We start from the raw sequence: 19,107 nt of genomic DNA, 5'->3' as shown, positions 1-19,107 counted from the left end.
AATAATAAGAAGAAGAAGAAGAAGAAGAAGAAGAAGAAGAAGAAGAAGAAGAAGAAGAAGAAGAAGAAGAAGAAGAAGAAAAGTAGATTTATTGGTAGAAGTAACAGAAGTAAATAAAGTTTAAGTCTCCTAATCACTGTCTACAAGCCATCTCCTAACCCATGCACAAACACAAAATATATAAGTCCTAGTATTTTTAAAAAATAATTGGAGAAGAGCAAATTGCCAAGAAAGTATTTATCTTAATTAAAGAATATTCTTGGAGAGATGGTACCAAGTTATTTTCCTTGTTTCAAAGGGAAAAGAGAGAGACATTTATAATCATGAACTTCAGTATGATAGGATGTGTAATCTTCATTTTCAAATAGCTTTTACAGAATTGGATAATCAGTGGTTCATAAACAGGCACTGACTTGGTAGTTATGGAGTGGCATCATGTTAAAGTGCATAATCACTTCTAAAGCTTTTATTCCTTTGATATTTATGCACTCTTATTCCAAAAGGCCGTATCCTCAATTCAGTTACTTTGAAGGCACTTATGGACATCTACTCTGTAACTTCTGATCTCCTAAGTAGTTGTCACACAGCAAAAAAAACTAGGCAAGGATTTTTGAAGAGCATTGTATATCAGTAGCACTTACATTCGGTGTATTTTTTAAAAAGATGTATATATATATATATGGAAGTGTGTGTGTTTGGGCACATTCATAGAGGTGAGAAGAGAGCCTGATGCGCCCTCTCTTCTATTACTCTCTGCTGTGTACCCTTCTCTATCACTCTCTTCCTATTTTACCGCCTATTGTACTGAGGCAGGGTCTCTCCATGAGCCTGGGGGTTGTTGTTGTTTTTTTTTCTTTTTGTTTTTTGTTTTGTTTTTTTTTAAGGTAGGCTACAATCCAGCAAACACCAGCAAGTCCCTCCTTTCTTCTCACTTCAGAACTGGTTGATAGGCAGATACAGAATAATCACATGCTATATGGGAGCTTGGATCTGAACTTTGGTCCTCAGAATTACACACCAAGAACTCCTAACCACTGATCAATCTCCCCAGTCCCTTCTGAGTCTTCTTGGCTGCTTCTAGTACTTATAGGAGTCATAGGAAATGGGGTGATAGCCTCCTCTGTGATGTGACACCTGTTAACTAAAATTCTAAAGAAATTGCTTGATATCCATATTTAGGCTTGAAGGCAAATTAGAATAAGGCTCAATTTTTCTACCACTTAGTGATAATTCTACAGATGTTTTTAGCAAAGCACGTTTTGTTAACATGAACCACTAACCTAGACATCTGGGAAGCAAAGGATCACCTAGAATTTGTGTTTGAAAGAAAACTTTTGCAATCTTGCTTATATAAATGATCATGCTGATGCAAGAGCATGATTATAGGTAATACATTATTAGTTAGATATATCTCTGGTTGTAACTGTAAATAAACTCCTCTATAAATTTAGTTACTGTTGAGAATTGGCTTAGCAATAATGGTATCTATATGTTAAAACAGTTTATTATTCTGAACATGGATATAAACTATCAATGATTGTCATTGCATGCCGTGCCTATGTACCAAAGTCAATACAATTTAATTTTCATTAGATATTTATTCAAATATATCTTGAATTGATACTTTTTGCCTCACATAACATTTAAAATTGGAGGCTTAAAAATATTCCTATGCTGGATGTGGTGGTACAAACTTTCTACCCCAGTACTTACAAGGCAGAGATAGACAGAACTCTGTCAGTTCCAAACCAGCCAGTGATGCATAGTGAGACACAATCTCAAAAAACTTATTAAAAAGATCCCTAAAACTCTGTGACCTAACGTTAAGCTAGAAGAAGATAGAAATATAGCCAAGAACTATAATTCAAGACCCTCCTTGATGACGAGTCAGTTGTCCCTGATTCCCACACTCCGCTAGCCTCATCTTCCCCTCGTTATCTGGATGAAAATCATAACCCTCCTTATGGACCTATTGAAATAATTATTCTCCAGTGAAGGCTTCTCTGGCAACTTGTTGCCTCCACCCTTCTCATCCCCAAATACATATACCAAAACCCATTCCTATAGCTTTAATCTTCTAGAATCCCAGAGCACTTTACTCATGGTTTTATTGTAGTGCTTATTACAAATAATTAGTATTTGGTTCTATGTGTATCTGTCCCTCCCACTATATTGCAAGCTGTTCCGGAGCAGTCAACAAGTTTTCAAGATCCTGCTGTGTAAGAAAACATTCCAAAGTGGTGGGTTTGAGGAGGTGGATTCTGGAATAAGTATATAAAATTCATATGCAAGATAAAATGTAATGCAAGCATATAGGAATAATTAATTCCAGAGAGGTAGCATCACAGGTAAAGTGGTATTCGAGTTTACCCTGGGAAAATGGGGAGAATTTGACGAGTACAGATAGGTGGTTGAAGGAGCAAAGGAGATGAGAAAGCTTAAAACAGACTTGGGAATTTAGGAATGATAGTCATTGTGATAAAATAATACTTCTAGTTGCACAGGGTCCTATTCTGTTCTTATAATCCTTATCAGGATGTGTGCTAACGAACATGTTAACAGACACTTTGATTAATAGAATTTTTGCAAAGAATGCTGTACTGTCCTTTAAAAATGACAGTTTAGATCCTTAGCCTTCTCACCTCTGACTCCTAAATTTGTCCGGAGTTTGGAGAGGTTGGTATGTTAGAAATTCCAGTATTTGATTTTAAAATCCCATGTTGAGAAGAGCTCCCAAGTTGGTTGGTTTTCTTTTTCACAAGAATATATATCTATGCTGGGAATAAATGAAAGAAACACATTTTGACATTGTGACCTAGTTCCTGTGAACTACTTGTGTTCCCTGGGAGACATTCTGCAGTCTCCAATCAGAGATCCCCAAACACTTGCTACCTGGAAATTGGAAATCCAGATGGATCTGATTATTGACTCTGTAAACTCTGTATTGGATGATATATTTCTGTTTTCTTCCTAATATTAACAGGGGAGCTTTTTTTAGTTTATGCTATGCCTCCATGAGAGAGCTCTGGAAATGGGGGTGAGGACTAGAGTTTCTACAAGTGGGGCAATTCAGCAGCTTAGCATGTAGTGCAGAACACTTATGGCTCCCACTGCTCTCCCCCACTTGCCTTCCTCTCTGATATGTGTGGGTGTGAGTGTTGTTGGAGGATTCAACACAGAAGAATGACAAAAACTCGAATTTCAAAACTAATATCTTTGGACATTTGCTCGTTCTCACCCGAACTAAAATAGCACAAGTATAAATAACGCAGCCAAGGACCATCCCCCATGTTGCCAGCTTGGAAAGACTTGATGGACATTAACAAGCTGCTCTTAGAACAGAGCTGACTTCAGGGGTCTAGTTGGCAGATGTTCATATCGGGAGGTAGTAGGAAGGATATGTGTTTTTCTTTTACCTGGAGGCTATCAGCAATCAAGGAGAAAATTTCCAAATTAACACTCTTGTGTGTTCAGATAACTTATTGATTATATCCCACATAACTGTTCAGTGGCACTTGCCCTTGCATATATGGCCCGCTTCAGTGTCTTTGCTTGTGTCATCTTTTTCAGGGATGCTCCCTTACTTTTCTTTACTAGATAATACCCAACTATCACTCAAAATATATTCCATACAATTCTACCCTACTCTTTCAACATTTGTTCTCTATGAAGTAATTTCTACCTACTGAGGCAACAGAATCCCTTTATTCTGTAAACTTCAGTTATCTAGTCTATACTACTCATGTATTTCATTGGCTCTTAATTATTTATTAAGGACAGTAAAGTATAGTTACTAAAATGTATGTATTCTGTACAAGCTTGGGTAAGAGAGAGAATCTTTCAAACCCTCTCATTTGTTGAAGATATAAATCCTCCTCATCTCATAGATTTGTCTTGGAAATTAAATGACAATGACACATGCCAGTTGCTTTAATTCACGTATGGTAAGCACACAATAATTAGTGATAGTGGCAGGCTGAGGTGGTACTGGTACTAGTAGTAATTATCATCATCATCTGTCTCCTCATCTAGATTGTGCACTCTTTGTTGATAGGGACCATGTCTACTGTCTGCTGTTTCATTGGTTTTTCCCTTAGCCCCCAGAATATTTTATTAGCAGAAGATATGCTCAGCTCTCTCAACTGTAAGAGTGCTAGGACCTAAACTTTTGCCAGGAGTATATTTTTCACATTTTATTACCAATGACAGAAGCCCTTGGGTGATTTCTTTTCTCTTGGTTTGCATCCCTGAGCAGTTTGAATGAAGTCTGCTTAAGTAATAATATGCTAGTAGACAGAGAAGAATAAGAAACTTCTTAATTATTCCAAACTCCTTTGATGTGTACATTTATGATCAGTAGAAAGGAGAGAGGGTGGAAATGAAATACACTAAAATGCCATATGGTAAATTGCTTTCAAATTTCATGACTTCCTGCCACTCTAAGCTGTATTATTTCAGTCCTTACAAGCATTGCATTGAGGCCTTATCTACCACTTGCCCGCTGACCATTTTTCAAAAATGTTTGCCAGGGTTTACTCTAAGCACTAAACTATATAGTGGAACTTCAACACAACAAATTATTTTTGGTCTGTCATTTCATTTCAGCTGATAATACTAGAACTCTGAATGTAGATTCTGCTGCAATGACGCTGCCTGTGTCTGATCCAGCTGCATGGGCCACAGCAATGAATAATCTTGGAATGGCTCCACTGGGAATTGCTGGACAACCAATTTTACCTGGTATGTTATTTTTAATTACCTCACAAGTACTTTTTATTGACCATCTGTTAATAAATATAACAATATGATACAACTTATTTTGAAGTTGATATTTTCTAAATTCTGCCTAGAATGTGTAGTTTCGTAATATGAGCTTTATCAATTGGATGGCCAATTGTTACTAGTACACTAATGACAGACCACACTTTAGGCAATCTAGGAGTGTGTCTGATGCAGGATGGTGTCACTGAACATGTATTGAAATAAAAAGCAACAGAATTTTAACAAGTGATATCAAAGCTTGTTTACTTTTCTAGACTTCTTAGGGGGGACAAATAAAAATGTGCGTGGAAAGAGAACTTACTTAAACATATCCTGAATCCTAGATATCTAAAGAGGAAGAAGGAAGGTGGTAGATGCATTGGCTCCAAGATCATTTTGACAGTGAATGACACTGTTTACATATGTGCACATGCACACACACATTAATGGGCATGGTGGCCTAACTCCACTAAGTATGAAGTCAAGGACCAGCAAACTAGCTCTGAAGGTGAAAGAATTTCCCCAAAGCCTGATGGCTTGAGCTTCATTCCCAGAACCCACATGGCAAAAGAAGAGAATCAAATCTTGCAAGCTGTCCTCTTCACTTCTACATGTGCACCATATCATGAGTGTGTGTGTGTACGTGTGTGTTAAAATGTTTATTTTAAAAAATGAAATCAGAAGCAAACCATCACAATATAAAACGGGGTTCATATAGACACACCACAGCTTCCTGGCTAGTAAGAGCTAATTAATGTCATCTCAGGGAGCCTGGGGTGGCTTTTTAAACAGCTTGAACATTAATCTCCTTAGATTTACTTAATTGTGACCCTACATAAATGCACAACAAGACCTAATCAAGCTAGATGCTTGTTGCTCAAAATATGTTCTTGTATAATCCTGGAGTTGTTTTGATTCCTAATATATGAGACCCTATCCCAGACTTACTGACACAAAAACTTCATTTTCACAAGATACCCAAATAATTCACAGGCATTGTCAATTGATCGACACTGCTGTGCCCTTTTCTTTATATAATGAGTTTGATTCCAGCCTGAATTTTAAATCTGTATGGATTATAATGGAATTGATGACAATATTGGCAATAAATTAAGAGATGCTATTATGTCAAATACTGGGAAACAATTACAAAAGAGATCAATCAAGAAAAAAATATATGAATAATGAATGGGTACCAACCCAGAAGCTATCAATAACTTCTAACTTTCATAGTGCCAGGAGGTTCTATTTATGCTATCACTGAATAAATATTTATCAATTTTGCTCCACTGTGAAGCCTACAAAGTATAATAATGATTGGCCTGACCTAGCAAGATGTGTCTACTGGTACAATAGTTATGTTGTAGGAGCAACCAACCACATTCTGAGTGGATTTAAAGCCTATTCTACAAGACTTGGCTTGGCTAGGTCATAGACTCTAAGGGAAAATTAATTAGTGGCACACTTGAACTCATTAAATATCTGAGTACGTGCACGAGACATGCACAAGATCAGTTATGCCAAAAGCTCAACATGGATTGAATTGAGAGATGTCTGTCTAAGAGGTTAGCAAAGCACACCACTGGATATGCCTATGGTGATTTACACACACGCACACACACACACACACACACACACACACACACACACACACACACAATGACTGACATAAGATAGCAACTGAGGAGGAAAGACCAATAATAAATGTAGACAGAACCATTGCCAGATGAAATAAAAGTAGAAAAACAATGACCAGGTGCAAATTCCCTTTTCCAGAGTCAGTGTATCTCATACTGTTGCATAAGCACATCAGAATCCCACTGCTTTAGTCTTTTAATGTGGGTTCTTACCACATATTCCCTAGGAAGCTTCCAGCTCTCTTCTGTCTTGCCTTCCCTCTTGCCTTGCAGCTTACAGCTTAAGAAAGGCTATTATCATGACGGGGAATGCATAGTGGAGGCAGATGAACTGTTTGCTCACATTATGCCTGCAGTCAGTCCTAAAGGTTTTAGACATTTCCACAGTAGTGCCACCAACTTGACCTGTGAAGGGCATTTCACATTCACAGCACAACAAGCATCATAGTCCAGTGAATGCTGCCTACCTTACTGCTTGTCAAGGTCTAGGGGGAAGGGTATCTACCATCTTGGTGCAGTTTTACAGTAACCCCTATGATTTACTCTACATCATCTAAACCCTCTAGACAGGGGGCCAATGTGAAGGGAGAGGATAGGAAATGTGGCGAAGTGTATAAATAAATCACATACATGTATGGAAATGTCATGATGAAAACCATTATTTTGTGCAATTATTATATGCTTATTAAAAATGACCCTCCTGCAGCTATTCTCCAAAGTACCTTTATTGATGGCTTAGCAATGTAGCCACTTTTTTGCCTCTCAGGCAGTTTACTGCTGAGCCAGTAGACTGTTCTTTGGCCTGTCTGATATGGCCTGCCTATGGCAATAGAATATAATTTGCCATAGATGAAAAACAAATGATACATAAGGTTTTTTGGTATTCCCCTGAGAGTTCAAATCCCTGCTGTCATGGATGGTGTTGTTGAACACACACTTGTCATTGAAAACAATGACTGGCATAATTAAAAGCTTCAGGTGGGAATCCATTGCAGGTTTGAAGTGGAGCTGCTTTCTTCTACCATGCTGTTTTGTTCAACTCCTATTCAATAACATTAACAGTGATGGCAGGACAGGGTCTCCTCTTATACCAATTCTCTGCAAGAGTGTTTGTTTTGCCAAAGAATGCCTAAAAGTCTGTTCATTGTCATATAAAAGGGGCAAGCATAAATGCATAACTTCTGGTTAAAGAACAGTGGTCTAGTCCAGTCATCCCAGAGAAAATGAAGAATGAACCAACTGAGAATTATTCACTGAGTATTATTTGTCATTGTCTGGTATTTTCATCCTAAGACAAATGCCCATAGCAGCTTCATAATGAACTGTGAACTATGAAAGTAGAAGAATCTCTAACCACCATGGTATTGTTATTCTAGAGATGACAGTTCTTGTACTTGGCAGGCTAACTATGACAGAAACAGTGGAGTGTGTTTATATATCTCATGACCAGCCCCTTTTCTGCCAGATACCTAACAAAGTTCGGTTTGTATTACTTTTTACATCTTCCACCGGTACAAGATACTTTCAATGACAAATAGGGTGAGATCCTAAGAAAGATTACTGTGTAACATAATGGTAGACACTTTACCAAGATCCAGTGATATGTGTAACAATATACCAAATAGAATTAATATTTCTCTAAAGCAAACTCAAAATTCTTCCAGTAATAGTAATCCCAGCATACCATATGTTTACATCTGGATATTTGTTACTAATCTCCAAGAGGCCGTATGTGTTTCCACACATGTACAGTAGCTTGTAGGGCGATTAGGGAAAAGCAAGTTGTCATGATTCGGGTTGGACATGACTGAGTTATATACAGTATAAAGGAAAATGTTTAAAATGTGTAAGTATTTGCCTATATAAAGAGATACTCAACTTTAACAAAAGGTGTAAGCTGTATGATCCGTGTTCTACCAAGCCTTTTCCCAGAAACAACCACATCATGATTGACTTGGGAGCTGGTGACATGAAGAATAACTAGTGTGTAGGGGACAAAAAAGGAAAGGAGTGGCACCTTAGAGACATACCTCCCAAGGACTGTTCTGTGGAAATTATACTTAGTTATTTAATATCACAATTTGTGTGGATAAATGCTATGATGAAATTTACATATAGAAATGTTTTAAACTATTTAGAACGTTTAGAAAAATTCCCAAAGATCAAGGGCTTCAGAAACTTCAGAATAAAGATAGCATAGACTTAATTCACTGAAATACACAAATATACAACCAATCATAAGAAAAAAGCTTATTTTAAAGGATCCTTATTGTAAACTGTTATAAGGGACTATCAGAGTGATAATGTTTATTCATTCACACATACAAGCAATATTCGCTGAAGCCTGCTGTATCCAAGGTACTATGAGGAACCCTAGGGAGAAAGCAAGTAAACACAAAGATCCCCTCTCTGAAATTGGCTCCAATACTTTTACACAATCACATTTTCTCCCTACTAAAATGTGTTTTCACGTATATGCTGCTTCTTGATTGACAACAGTTCAAACGCTTCCCTTCCATTTCATTAGTTTCTTCTTTCATTTCAGCATTCCTTTATTAATTCAGATTCTGAGCTCAGTCAAAGTGTAGATCCAAAACACTCAGTCCTTGCCTTGATCTCAGACTCCATTGGTAGGGAAAATAAAATAAATATCACTGTAATACAATGTAGAAAGAGTCAGAGTAAAAACTTGTGCAAAAATGTTATTGTTAACCAGGGTGCTAGATAAACAATGTTGGTCAGAGAAGGGTCACAGAACAGGAGACATTTGCATCAAAGATAACTAGGAGCACATTGTGAATCAAGAACTAAAGAAGAGTCTGAGCAGTGAAAACAGTGTCAGCAATTGGGAAGTAAGTAAAAGAAGATGATATCCAGACAGGGGTAAACTACTAAGCTCGACTAGATCACCTTATTGCACAAAGATGTTGAAGTAGCTTATTAAAAAAGTGAATACAGTATAAGAAAAAATGACTCTACTACTAATAAAATGAATAATCACCTGGGAAGATATAATAAGAATTGAAAAAGAAGACAGTGTAAGAAGGTAAATTAGAAGTCATATATGTAAATCCTAGGATTGTAGCTAGTCTCCAAAGATCAGGGGGGAAAAACTGACCAGATCAGTTATGAAGATAAAATACACTGTCGTTCCAGTCCTTGAGGAAAGGGAAACATGTATGTGTGTGTTATCTGTGCATGTGTTCGTCTTTGTGGTATATGAGAGTGAGGGTGCACATATGTGGGGGTGCACATGCCTATGTGCTGTACAGAGGCCAGAGGAAAACATTGAGTATCCTGCTTTGTTGTTTTCTTCCTTATTCCCTTGAGAGTCTCTGAGGTCTACCTGTCTCCCTCATCCCACCCTACACCAGGGTTAAAAATAATACCACTACATCATTCCCAACGTTTACATGGCTGTACGAGACCCAGATTCAGGTCCTCATACTTGTCCAACAAGCTTCTTCACTCACAGAGCAATTTTCCCTGACCAAGAAGAAACATTTCATAATAATATTGTGTGTTTGCAATATTATATTTCCAAAAAGGTTGTTTATGGAGAGTTTCATATTTCAGGATTCATAATAAATGAAATGCTTGAGTACTCTCAGAGAACTGGTGCGTAGCCCATGACTAGTGAATATTATTGTCACTAGTCTGCTGCAAAATATAAAAATGAAAAATATAATGGGTTTTTTTAAAGTGAATTTGCTTGACTGAAAAAAATATTCTTTATTCTGACAGTATTGATGTCTTAAATTTTTTATTTTAAAATGTTCTGTCTCTTTTGAAGTATGTGAATCACACATTGCTTAGACCCTCTGTTTGTGTTCCCCACACATCTTTTCTTGGCAAATTCAAAGGTTAGCAGCTATTGGGCAGTGGGCGTGGGGGAAAGAAGAAGTGGGAGAAAACCTGTGTCCTGCCAGAGTTCTGTGCTCTGGACAGGCAGATGCTGCTCACATTTTCCATGCAGCCCCAGGTGGGTATCTGGCTGTGGGAAGCCACAGAACCTCAACTCGGTGGGGGGTGGACAAGGGGCAGTCCTAGGTACCAGGTTCTCAGTCTTGGGCATCCCAGACACCGCTGGACACTGCAGAAGAGCTGAGAACAAATGGGGGCTGGAGGGAGGAGAGGGGGCACTGGGTGGTTCCTACATGGGCAAAAGTCCTTGGTCTGGTCAGTGACTGAAGCGCTGGAAGGCCTTCCAGTGGGAGGTTAGATGCAGCTCTTTAGGGGAAAGCCTATCCCATCATTCAAGCGTGGCAGGCCTTGATCAGCAGAAACAGTATATGGTTTTAGAGCTTTATTGTAGAAAGGCAGGGGGAAAGAGAGAAGATAGAAAGAGGGAGGGAGGCCAGCCATGGCCACGTGAAGCCAGGTAAGGGAGGGAGAGAGAGAAGGAAGGCTAGAGAAGAGAGTAAGAAATGTGGGAACTTAAAGAGAGCGAGGAGGGGCCAAGCAGCCCCTTTTATAGTGGGCTGGACTATCTTGCTGTAGCCAGGTAACTATGGAGAGGAACATACCTGGCTATACTCAGGTAACTGTGGGGGTGGAGTCTAGCCAGAATGCCAGGAGCTTGAGACATTGTCTACATGACTGATAGTCACACACCTCTCCTGCAGGGACTGTGGGGATGAGCCAGGGGTCCAAGAGACATGATTGACCACCTTCTGTCCCATGTAGGTAGAAATCACCATCCATTGGGTCACCGGGCTTCCAGACCTTTGCTCGACTGGAGACCAGGCTGTCTGTGTGCAGCCCACTGCCCCACAAACACACACCCCAAACATGAGAACCTGAGGGCCCTGTTCACTAGAAGAGTGCCAGGAAGTTAACAATCTTTAAGGGATATGGGCCTTGGATATCCTAAACCCAAAAACTTTGTACATACCACTGTCAAAGTCTGTTAACCAGAGAGTTCCAACAGTTGTCACTAAAGAGCTGTGGGGCCCAGTATGAAAGACCTGTCTGTGAACTTTAAAACCAAAAGGTACTATCTAGTGATGCTATCTTGTCACCTGCTGCTGTTAATCAATAATTACAATAGCTGCCATGTGCTAGAGGAACTGGTAAATATGCCCAGAACAATAAGCGCTCAACATGAATGGATAGAGCCATACATGTATAGTTTCTAAAACCTGGACCATTATGTCCTAATTCTCAGGGTTTAGATCTCTAAGACAGGGTCTTCAGCTCCAGTCCCTAGCCATTATGTATTCAAGGGCCCAGAATTACCAGCCAGAAAATTTTCACCTCACCTATTCACATTTCTTATCCTCTCAGAGCAAAGGGCCCCAGCCAACTGTCTGTTACCAGACTGACAGATGACTGGTTGGATAACAGTGTAGATAAGGCTCTGTGTCCATTCTCACTCACTGCCCAGATATGTGCAGAGTGTCAGATGATATTACCAAATTTGGGGAATGCAAGTTGCTAAGTAGCAGGAACAGCTTAAGTTTACACTGAAAAATTACTTGAAATACTGTGGTAGATCTGAGCAGAGAGTTAGCTTGCCCATCTAACTCAGAATTGGCAGAATTCCCAATAGGGTGGGACTTTGAAAATTACAGAGGTATACAAATGAATATTTTATGGCCTACCCAGCAATGGCTGTGCCAAGAGTCAAGAAGGCTTTAGGAAATGGGTGGCAAAAAAAAAAAAGAAATAATAAAAGCAAAAGTGATAGGAAATGTTTTGTCAAATGAACTTTGGAGGTATACCTTGACCTTTTCCATACACTTTGTGCATGATTTGAAATCTCTTTCAGGTGTTTGAACTGTGAATGGTAGGTGGCAGTAATATATATGCTGGCAGTACTCCTCAATCCAGGCTTGGAGCCAAGAAAAGGGAAGGGATTTCTTTTGTGTTCTACTCCAATGTGTTCCAAATTTCACTTTGATTTTTCACATTCTGTAATACTCATATAAAGGCTCCGTATCTTATTGCTTTTCCCCATTGACTTTGGAAATTCAGCCCTACTTTTATCTTACTGGTTAAATATAAACAAAAGAATAATTAATGTGATGGGAGCTTTTGAAGCCCTCTAGCAAGCCCTTTTGGGCAGTTTAGCCTATGGGACTCTTGACCTACTGAACTAAAGGGAGGTTATTTATTCTGTCTTTAACCATATGTCATGAATACATTTGCTTGTGAATGACTTTATAAAATATTAATGTAATCATACCAAACTGCATCTATCAGGAGTTACATTATCCTTTATATTTGTTTGTCTCGATTTATTAGTAGACAGTACAGGAAGACAGGCATTTCCTTCTCTGTGGAAGCAGCAAAACTTGTTTAATGAAGTGATGTTTCTGTAATCTGTGGTAAGGTAGAGCTGTGAGTGACAGAGCTATATGAATAACAATGAGGAGGCAGGCAGAACAGTAAAAGGAAGACAAACATGTCGACAGCAGAGGAAAATAGATGGAATGGTTTAGGTGGCATATAATCCAATCTGATCTTTTCCTAAAGAAAATTAGCAGTTTGTAAACGGGTGAGCTAATGTTAACAGCTTCTCCAAAATCTTCTGCACAAGGGATCCAGTTTTTCAAACACGTAAATGGCACTCTGAATCCGAGTGTTCTTCTTTTGCTAGCAAGACCTTAAGTTCTCTGATATGAAAAGGAAAACTCAACATCCTCCCCAGCACCTGCATAGAGCCCAGCATAGAGAATCCTTGTCATAAATGTTGTGCATTGTAATAGTGAATATCTGAATTAGTGAGTTTATCAGTGTGTGTTTCACAACTGACACAGGAGGAAGAATACTTATCTATGAGGACTATCATGCCAGAGGTCTTCAGACCTGTTTTGTTCTTTCATTGTTTCAGCTGAATTTCATTATGTGCCCCTGTTTACCAAAAGAGAAATAGAAATATAGAGATATAAAAAACTTTTCTCAAGGTCACATACTATTGAGTACAAACGGAAAAAAAAAAAAAAAGCCATGAGAGCCTCAGGCGAGACACAGTGTATATAGGTGTAAATGCATGTTGAATGAGATAACATATGATGGTTAAAAATGAGTGGTTTTATAAAATAAAATAGCCCATGGGAGATAGTTTTTTCCCCCTAAACCTCTCTAAGGTATTACCACCTCAAGAACACAGATATTCCCTAATTCAACCACAGGGGTCAGCTGCTTCTGTCCATTGGTTGGGTGCAAATACCTGCATCTGACTCTTTCAGCTGCTTGTTGGGTCTTTCACAGGACAGTCATGCGAGGTCCCTTCTTGTGAGTGTCCCATAGCCTCTAGTAATGTCAGGCCTTGGGACCTCCCCTTGAGCTGGATCCCACTTTGGGCCTGTGGCTGGACCTTCCTTTCCTCAGGCTCCTCTCCATTCCCATCACTGTAATTCTTTCAGACAGGAACAATTATGGGTAAGAGATGTGACTGTGGGGGCATCCATGTGGAGACAGAGGGTAGGGAGAAGCTGTGGGATGTGGAGTAGACAGAGGGTGGATGGAGGGACAGGGAGTGGAATATGGAATGTAAAAAATAAATTAATTTGAAAAAAAGAACACAGATATTAGAAAATGGAGATGGCCTAGCTTGCTTGGCTTGTCTCTACAGAAGAGGATGTCCATGGGGTATTTACTTGCCCTTTTGCCCAGACACATGGTTCCTTCAATACTTGGCATGGTAGTGCTAACGTTCTGCTTCTATTTGAACCATGGAGTCTCTTGGCAGTTTATTTCTGCCTCCTGCAGCATCTAGAGAACCACCTAGGAACTTCGGGATCACGTTAAGGACATACTGACCTCCATTATTTTACCGAGGTCTATGGCTATTATGATGAAGTCTTTGGAAGCAGAGCCCACTACTGCTAATGCCACTGCTCATTCTTTACAAGAACAACCTTTTATAATGTTTTCTCTGTCTACAGTATACCGTATGTGTATCTATAATTAGATATGTATGGGAAATGGGAAGTCAAAGAAATTCAGTAAAATCCCATCTCTTAAAGAAACTGACTTTTTTCTTTTTTACAGAAAGAATTTAGACAATAAAATCAGGCCTACTCTTAGATACAGTCAAATGAGGCCCTTGCTCTGAACCTGTACATCATCAGGGGCACTGAGGCTTGGAAGGCATACCTTGATGTTTTCTAAGTCTCTCTCTAGTCCTGCACACTGGCCAGGAAGTCAGTACCATATGATCAGGTACCAAGTCCAGAGCAGGATCTGTCTTGTCTACTTACCAGGAAGGAGCTACTTTCTTGAAAATTGTACATCTCTCTTCCATGTCAGGGACTGATAAGAACTGACAGTGTTGTGAGTACACAGTTGTAGTCTCACTCTAGGCCCCTCTAGGCCCCAGTTTCTATCTACCTGGTCTGGGTTACTCTCTAATCCTTTACCATATATATGAAATCAACTGGCGCCTCTAGATGCTTCAGGACATATGCCTATGAGTCCAGCCAGAGTTTTGTTTCCAGGGGAATGGTTGGTCAAGTGAATCACTCCAAAGGGTGAAGTTATATGGTTTTACAATGTCTCACATGAGATTGTACTATCAGAATGCTATTGATGCTTACTAGGGGTGGGTCAATTTGTTTACATAGATAAACCCCACAAAAAAATGTTTGTATACCTTCATACTTCCTAGAGTCATACCTCTTTGTGTAACAAAAGCAGTGCAAAGTAAAATAAAATTCAGTGGCAAAACGTTTGGACAGATTTTAGACAGACTTAAGAATGCAACAGAAAAATCTACAAAGAACTCTTTGAGTATATAAGTCTTAAGCCTTGAAGCACAGGGAGAATTCAAAAAGCCACAGATGATTCCAGCCATGGGAAAGAACATGTAAAAAGACATACAGATTAGTTGTTTGTTGAGCCACTTCATGTTGTGTGTTCTACTAAGCACATCATCATCCCATCTCCTCCTCGTAGTTCCCTGGAAGGTAGGAGATATAAACCTCATTTTGCAGGTGAGGAAATGGGAGTATATCTTGTTAAGCAAATGACAGAAGGAGAACCTAAATTCCCAAAGTGTATACTGTTCCTCACCATACTGTAAGAGGATAGAAAAGGTACCAGAGACAGTAAGAAGCTTTGCCAAAATGGAGCCAAGGATGTATACTGGAAACTGATGGAGATATGATCCTTAGAAAAGGCACAGCAATGTTATAACAGATACTGAATATCAAACAGACATGTGAAGACTAAGTAGGCCGGGATCAAAAAATAATAATACCTACATCCTGAAAGAACAGTACATAGCTATATGATAATTGTGACTGAGAATTTTAACTATGAAGAGGCATTTGCTTGATTGTTTTGATTTGATGTTTATAATGTTTAACATTCTGCCTCCGTTTGACCTTGCCTGCTATCATTTATTGTCTTCTTCATTTTTCTTGTCTACTTTTTCAGACTTCGATCCTGCCCTTGGAATGATGACTGGAATACCACCAATAACTCCCATGATGCCTGGTTTGGGAATAGTACCTCCACCAATTCCTCCAGATATGCCTGTAGTGAAGGAGATCATCCACTGCAAAAGCTGCACGCTCTTTCCTCCCAACCCAAGTACTAACCTGCTTTTGTTGTTGTTGTTATTGTTGTCTTTGCTGCTGCTGGTAGTGGTGGTTAAACTCTTTTCTTCAAATCCATATATTGAATTATTAGAAGCTATTCCTACACATGACCCAAGCCTCATTAATGTTTTCCCTGGAGTCCTGATGGTACTGCACAGCATATCGAGAAAGCTGCTGCTGTAGTGCCTAGATTAGAGCTGTTGGTTAAAAAAAAAAAAAATCCATCTGGGTATTTAGACCATAGATCAAATAAACTTGCCTTATCAAGATAAATAGGAACCTTTCACATGTGTCTTTGACCAAATATTTCATCTTCTACCATAAATACAAATCGGTTCATCATGAATCAGACCCTGCCAGAACCATTCTATTTAGTGTGACCTGCTCATAACCAAGATGGTTTTAGAATCAGTCAAAGTTGGCTTGACGGGTCCTTTTGGTCACTTCTGCAAATGAAAATTAGCTTAATGCCCTCTGATCTTTTTTTTTCCCTGAGACAGGGTTTCTCTGTATAGCCCTGGCTGTCCTGGAACTCACTTTGTAGACCAGGCTGGCCTTGAATTCAGAAATCCGCCTGCCTCTGCCTCCCGAGTGCTGGGATTAAAGGTGTGCGCCACCACGCCTGGCTGCCCTCTGATTTTTTAACTGAGTTGTTAACAGGGTACATCTTTTTAGACTAATAAGAAATCTAGGAGGCTAGCATCTAAGAGTAAATTTAGAAAATAGTATTTTATTCCAAAGACAATTAGGGAATAAAGAATAAGATATCCTTTTGTAGCCCTTTCTTTACAACTCCCATATCCATTCCCGGATATTGGATGTATGCATAGCTGGACAAACAATGCCATTAAAACCTGTATCTTACTCTTAGTTCTACTATCCCAGTACATGCCATATCTCTTGTCCCCCTTTACTCTACCATTTTGTGTTTAGGTCACAAAAAGGTGTACATCCCCAGTTGTTCCTTTATCATGTAAAAACAACCCATGAATGTAGACATCTCCAGTGTTAAAGCTGGAAAGGGAGAGTCCTGCTGATTTAATCATTCATGTATTGTGTGAGCCACATGTGCTAGAATTTCAGCATTTCAGTCAAGTTTAAGGTAACAGGATGGTGTATAACCTGTAATGTCCAGGGTTGATGCGATCAATATTCAGCTTAAGGGACCAGTTTCTAAGTCTCCAAAGAATCAGATAAATGTCCTGGTTTTGCTTTGTTTTGTTTTTAATGCATAGACCACATTATTACTCAGTCTTGGAATGCATGTCAAAACATGTCTTAAAGAGGTTGTAGCTTCATATTCTTTAGAAAAGAAATAAGTAAATTTCTCAAATACATTTTCATCTCTTTCTACCTGCAGCCATGATGTCTTGGTTCTGAGTTGGAAGGGGTACAGAGTAAGAAGGCAGCATTTTACCCAACGGCCCAATCGTTTAGTTCTTCATCTTTGTACTAAGGAAGGCTGACAGGGCAATTAATGTCAGTAAATGAGTGGCTTCTGGGAATGAATCTGCTTTAGAATCAAATTCAAAAACACACTCCCATGAAGCTTAAATCAGACTGCTGCTTTCTTTGCTTTTTAGAAATGGATTTTGTTTAAAGGGAAGTACTCAGATTAATTGAGTAAAAAAATCTCTCACTAAGGCATCTGTCTCTTAATTCTTTGCTGCAAGTGTGGCAATTATGCCATTTGATTAACAGTGGAGAGTTGTTTTTGTGAAGGTAAAACAGGAAAACAGGCAGTTGATGTGACTTGAACCCCTTATCACCTCCTGGGCCAAGCAAACCTAATTTATTGTAAGGCTTTGATTAAAAGCCACACTACTTATTCCTTCCTGAGTCTGGTATATTCTCTTAGATCCAGTGGCCTCTGACTCTAAAGTCTGTCTCAGTGCTAAGATCCTATTACTCAGAGATAATCCCGTGTCCTTAGTCACCATCCAAACTGCTACTAACTCCTGCTGCTTTATTAGAAAATACATTTACATTATTTCCTTCCTCCGTCCAACCAGACGATCCTTCCGCATGCTGTCCACATAACTAGTGTGGGGATACTATATAATATTACCCTGAGGCTCTCAAGTCATACTCTAACACAGTGGGTCTGAACCTTCCTAATGATCCAGCCCTTTATAATACAGTTCCTCATGTTGTGATGACCTCCAGTCATAAAATTATTTTTTTATAAAATTATTTTTGTTGCTACTTCTGGATTATAATTTTGCAACTGGTATAAATCATACTGTAACTATCTGTGTTTTCTAACAGTCTTAGGCTACCTCTGTGAGAGAGTTATTGACCTCCCCCTCCCAAAGGAGTCTAGACCCACAAGTTGAGAACCACTGATCTAACTACTGACCTCAAAAGCCTTTCCTTCATGGCTGTTTTCAGTATGTCTTTTTTTTAGTATGTCTTTTCTACTTGCCACATACCTACCCTTTAGTCAGATTCAACTACTTCCTGACCTCACAATCTTACCGCTAGCCCAGCTCCAAATGTACTCTCTTCTGGACTACTTTAGCATGGGAGGTACCAAAATTAAATCTGCATCATATCCTACTAATACATTTATATGTACATGCTAAATCCAGTGGAATAATTTCATTCCTTACTTTATCTATATGCTGTATTTAATACTATAGACCCACTTATACTTCTTGAAAGCTTAATTGATTTAAAGGAATAAGAATGACTCAGACCAGCCAGATAAACAATATCAAAATGCTACATGCTGAGGAACCCAAACACTTCAAAATATTAAAAAAAAGAAAGAAGGGGCTAGGTTCTGTGGACAAAGTGCTTGCCATGCAAGCCTGGGGACCTTAGTTCTGATCACTAGCACCACTTAAGTACTGGGTATGGTATGACCCAAGCACTGGAAAACAGAGGCAGGCAGATCCCAGGGGCTTGCTGGCCAACCAGGGTAGCCAGTAAATGAGCTTCAGGTTCAGTGAAATGCCCTATTTCCAAAACAGGCAGGTGGTAAGACAGTAATAGAAGAATATCAACATCTAGCACACACACACACACACACACACACACACACACACACACACACACACATACAGAGAGAGAGAGAGAGAGAGAGAGAGAGAGAGAGAGAGAGAGAGAGAGAATGAGAGTGCATAAAATTCTGTGTATTCCTTACCAGCAAAAATCCT

At 39.1% G+C, this 19,107-nt stretch overlaps 1 protein-coding gene across 5 annotated transcripts in view; it reads left to right on the top strand.

Annotated features, from left to right (window-relative positions):
- The window catches only part of Enox2 (ecto-NOX disulfide-thiol exchanger 2), a 272,215-nt gene that overhangs the window by 197,989 nt on the left and 55,119 nt on the right, over nucleotides 1-19,107 (top strand). For all 5 annotated transcript variants that reach the window (XM_021187374.1, XM_021187371.1, XM_029534186.1 and 2 more), the window contains 2 exons: nucleotides 4,606-4,740; nucleotides 15,783-15,938. In XM_021187374.1, coding sequence (XP_021043033.1) covers nucleotides 4,644-4,740; nucleotides 15,783-15,938 — 253 coding nt within the window. In that variant the 5' untranslated portion in view covers nucleotides 4,606-4,643. The remainder of the gene's footprint in view (nucleotides 1-4,605; nucleotides 4,741-15,782; nucleotides 15,939-19,107) is intronic.

Source organism: Mus pahari, chromosome X, assembly GCF_900095145.1.
Source record: "Mus pahari chromosome X, PAHARI_EIJ_v1.1, whole genome shotgun sequence".
Classification (NCBI taxonomy): Eukaryota; Metazoa; Chordata; class Mammalia; order Rodentia; family Muridae; genus Mus; species Mus pahari.
This window is presented reverse-complemented; position numbering and strand designations above follow the sequence as displayed.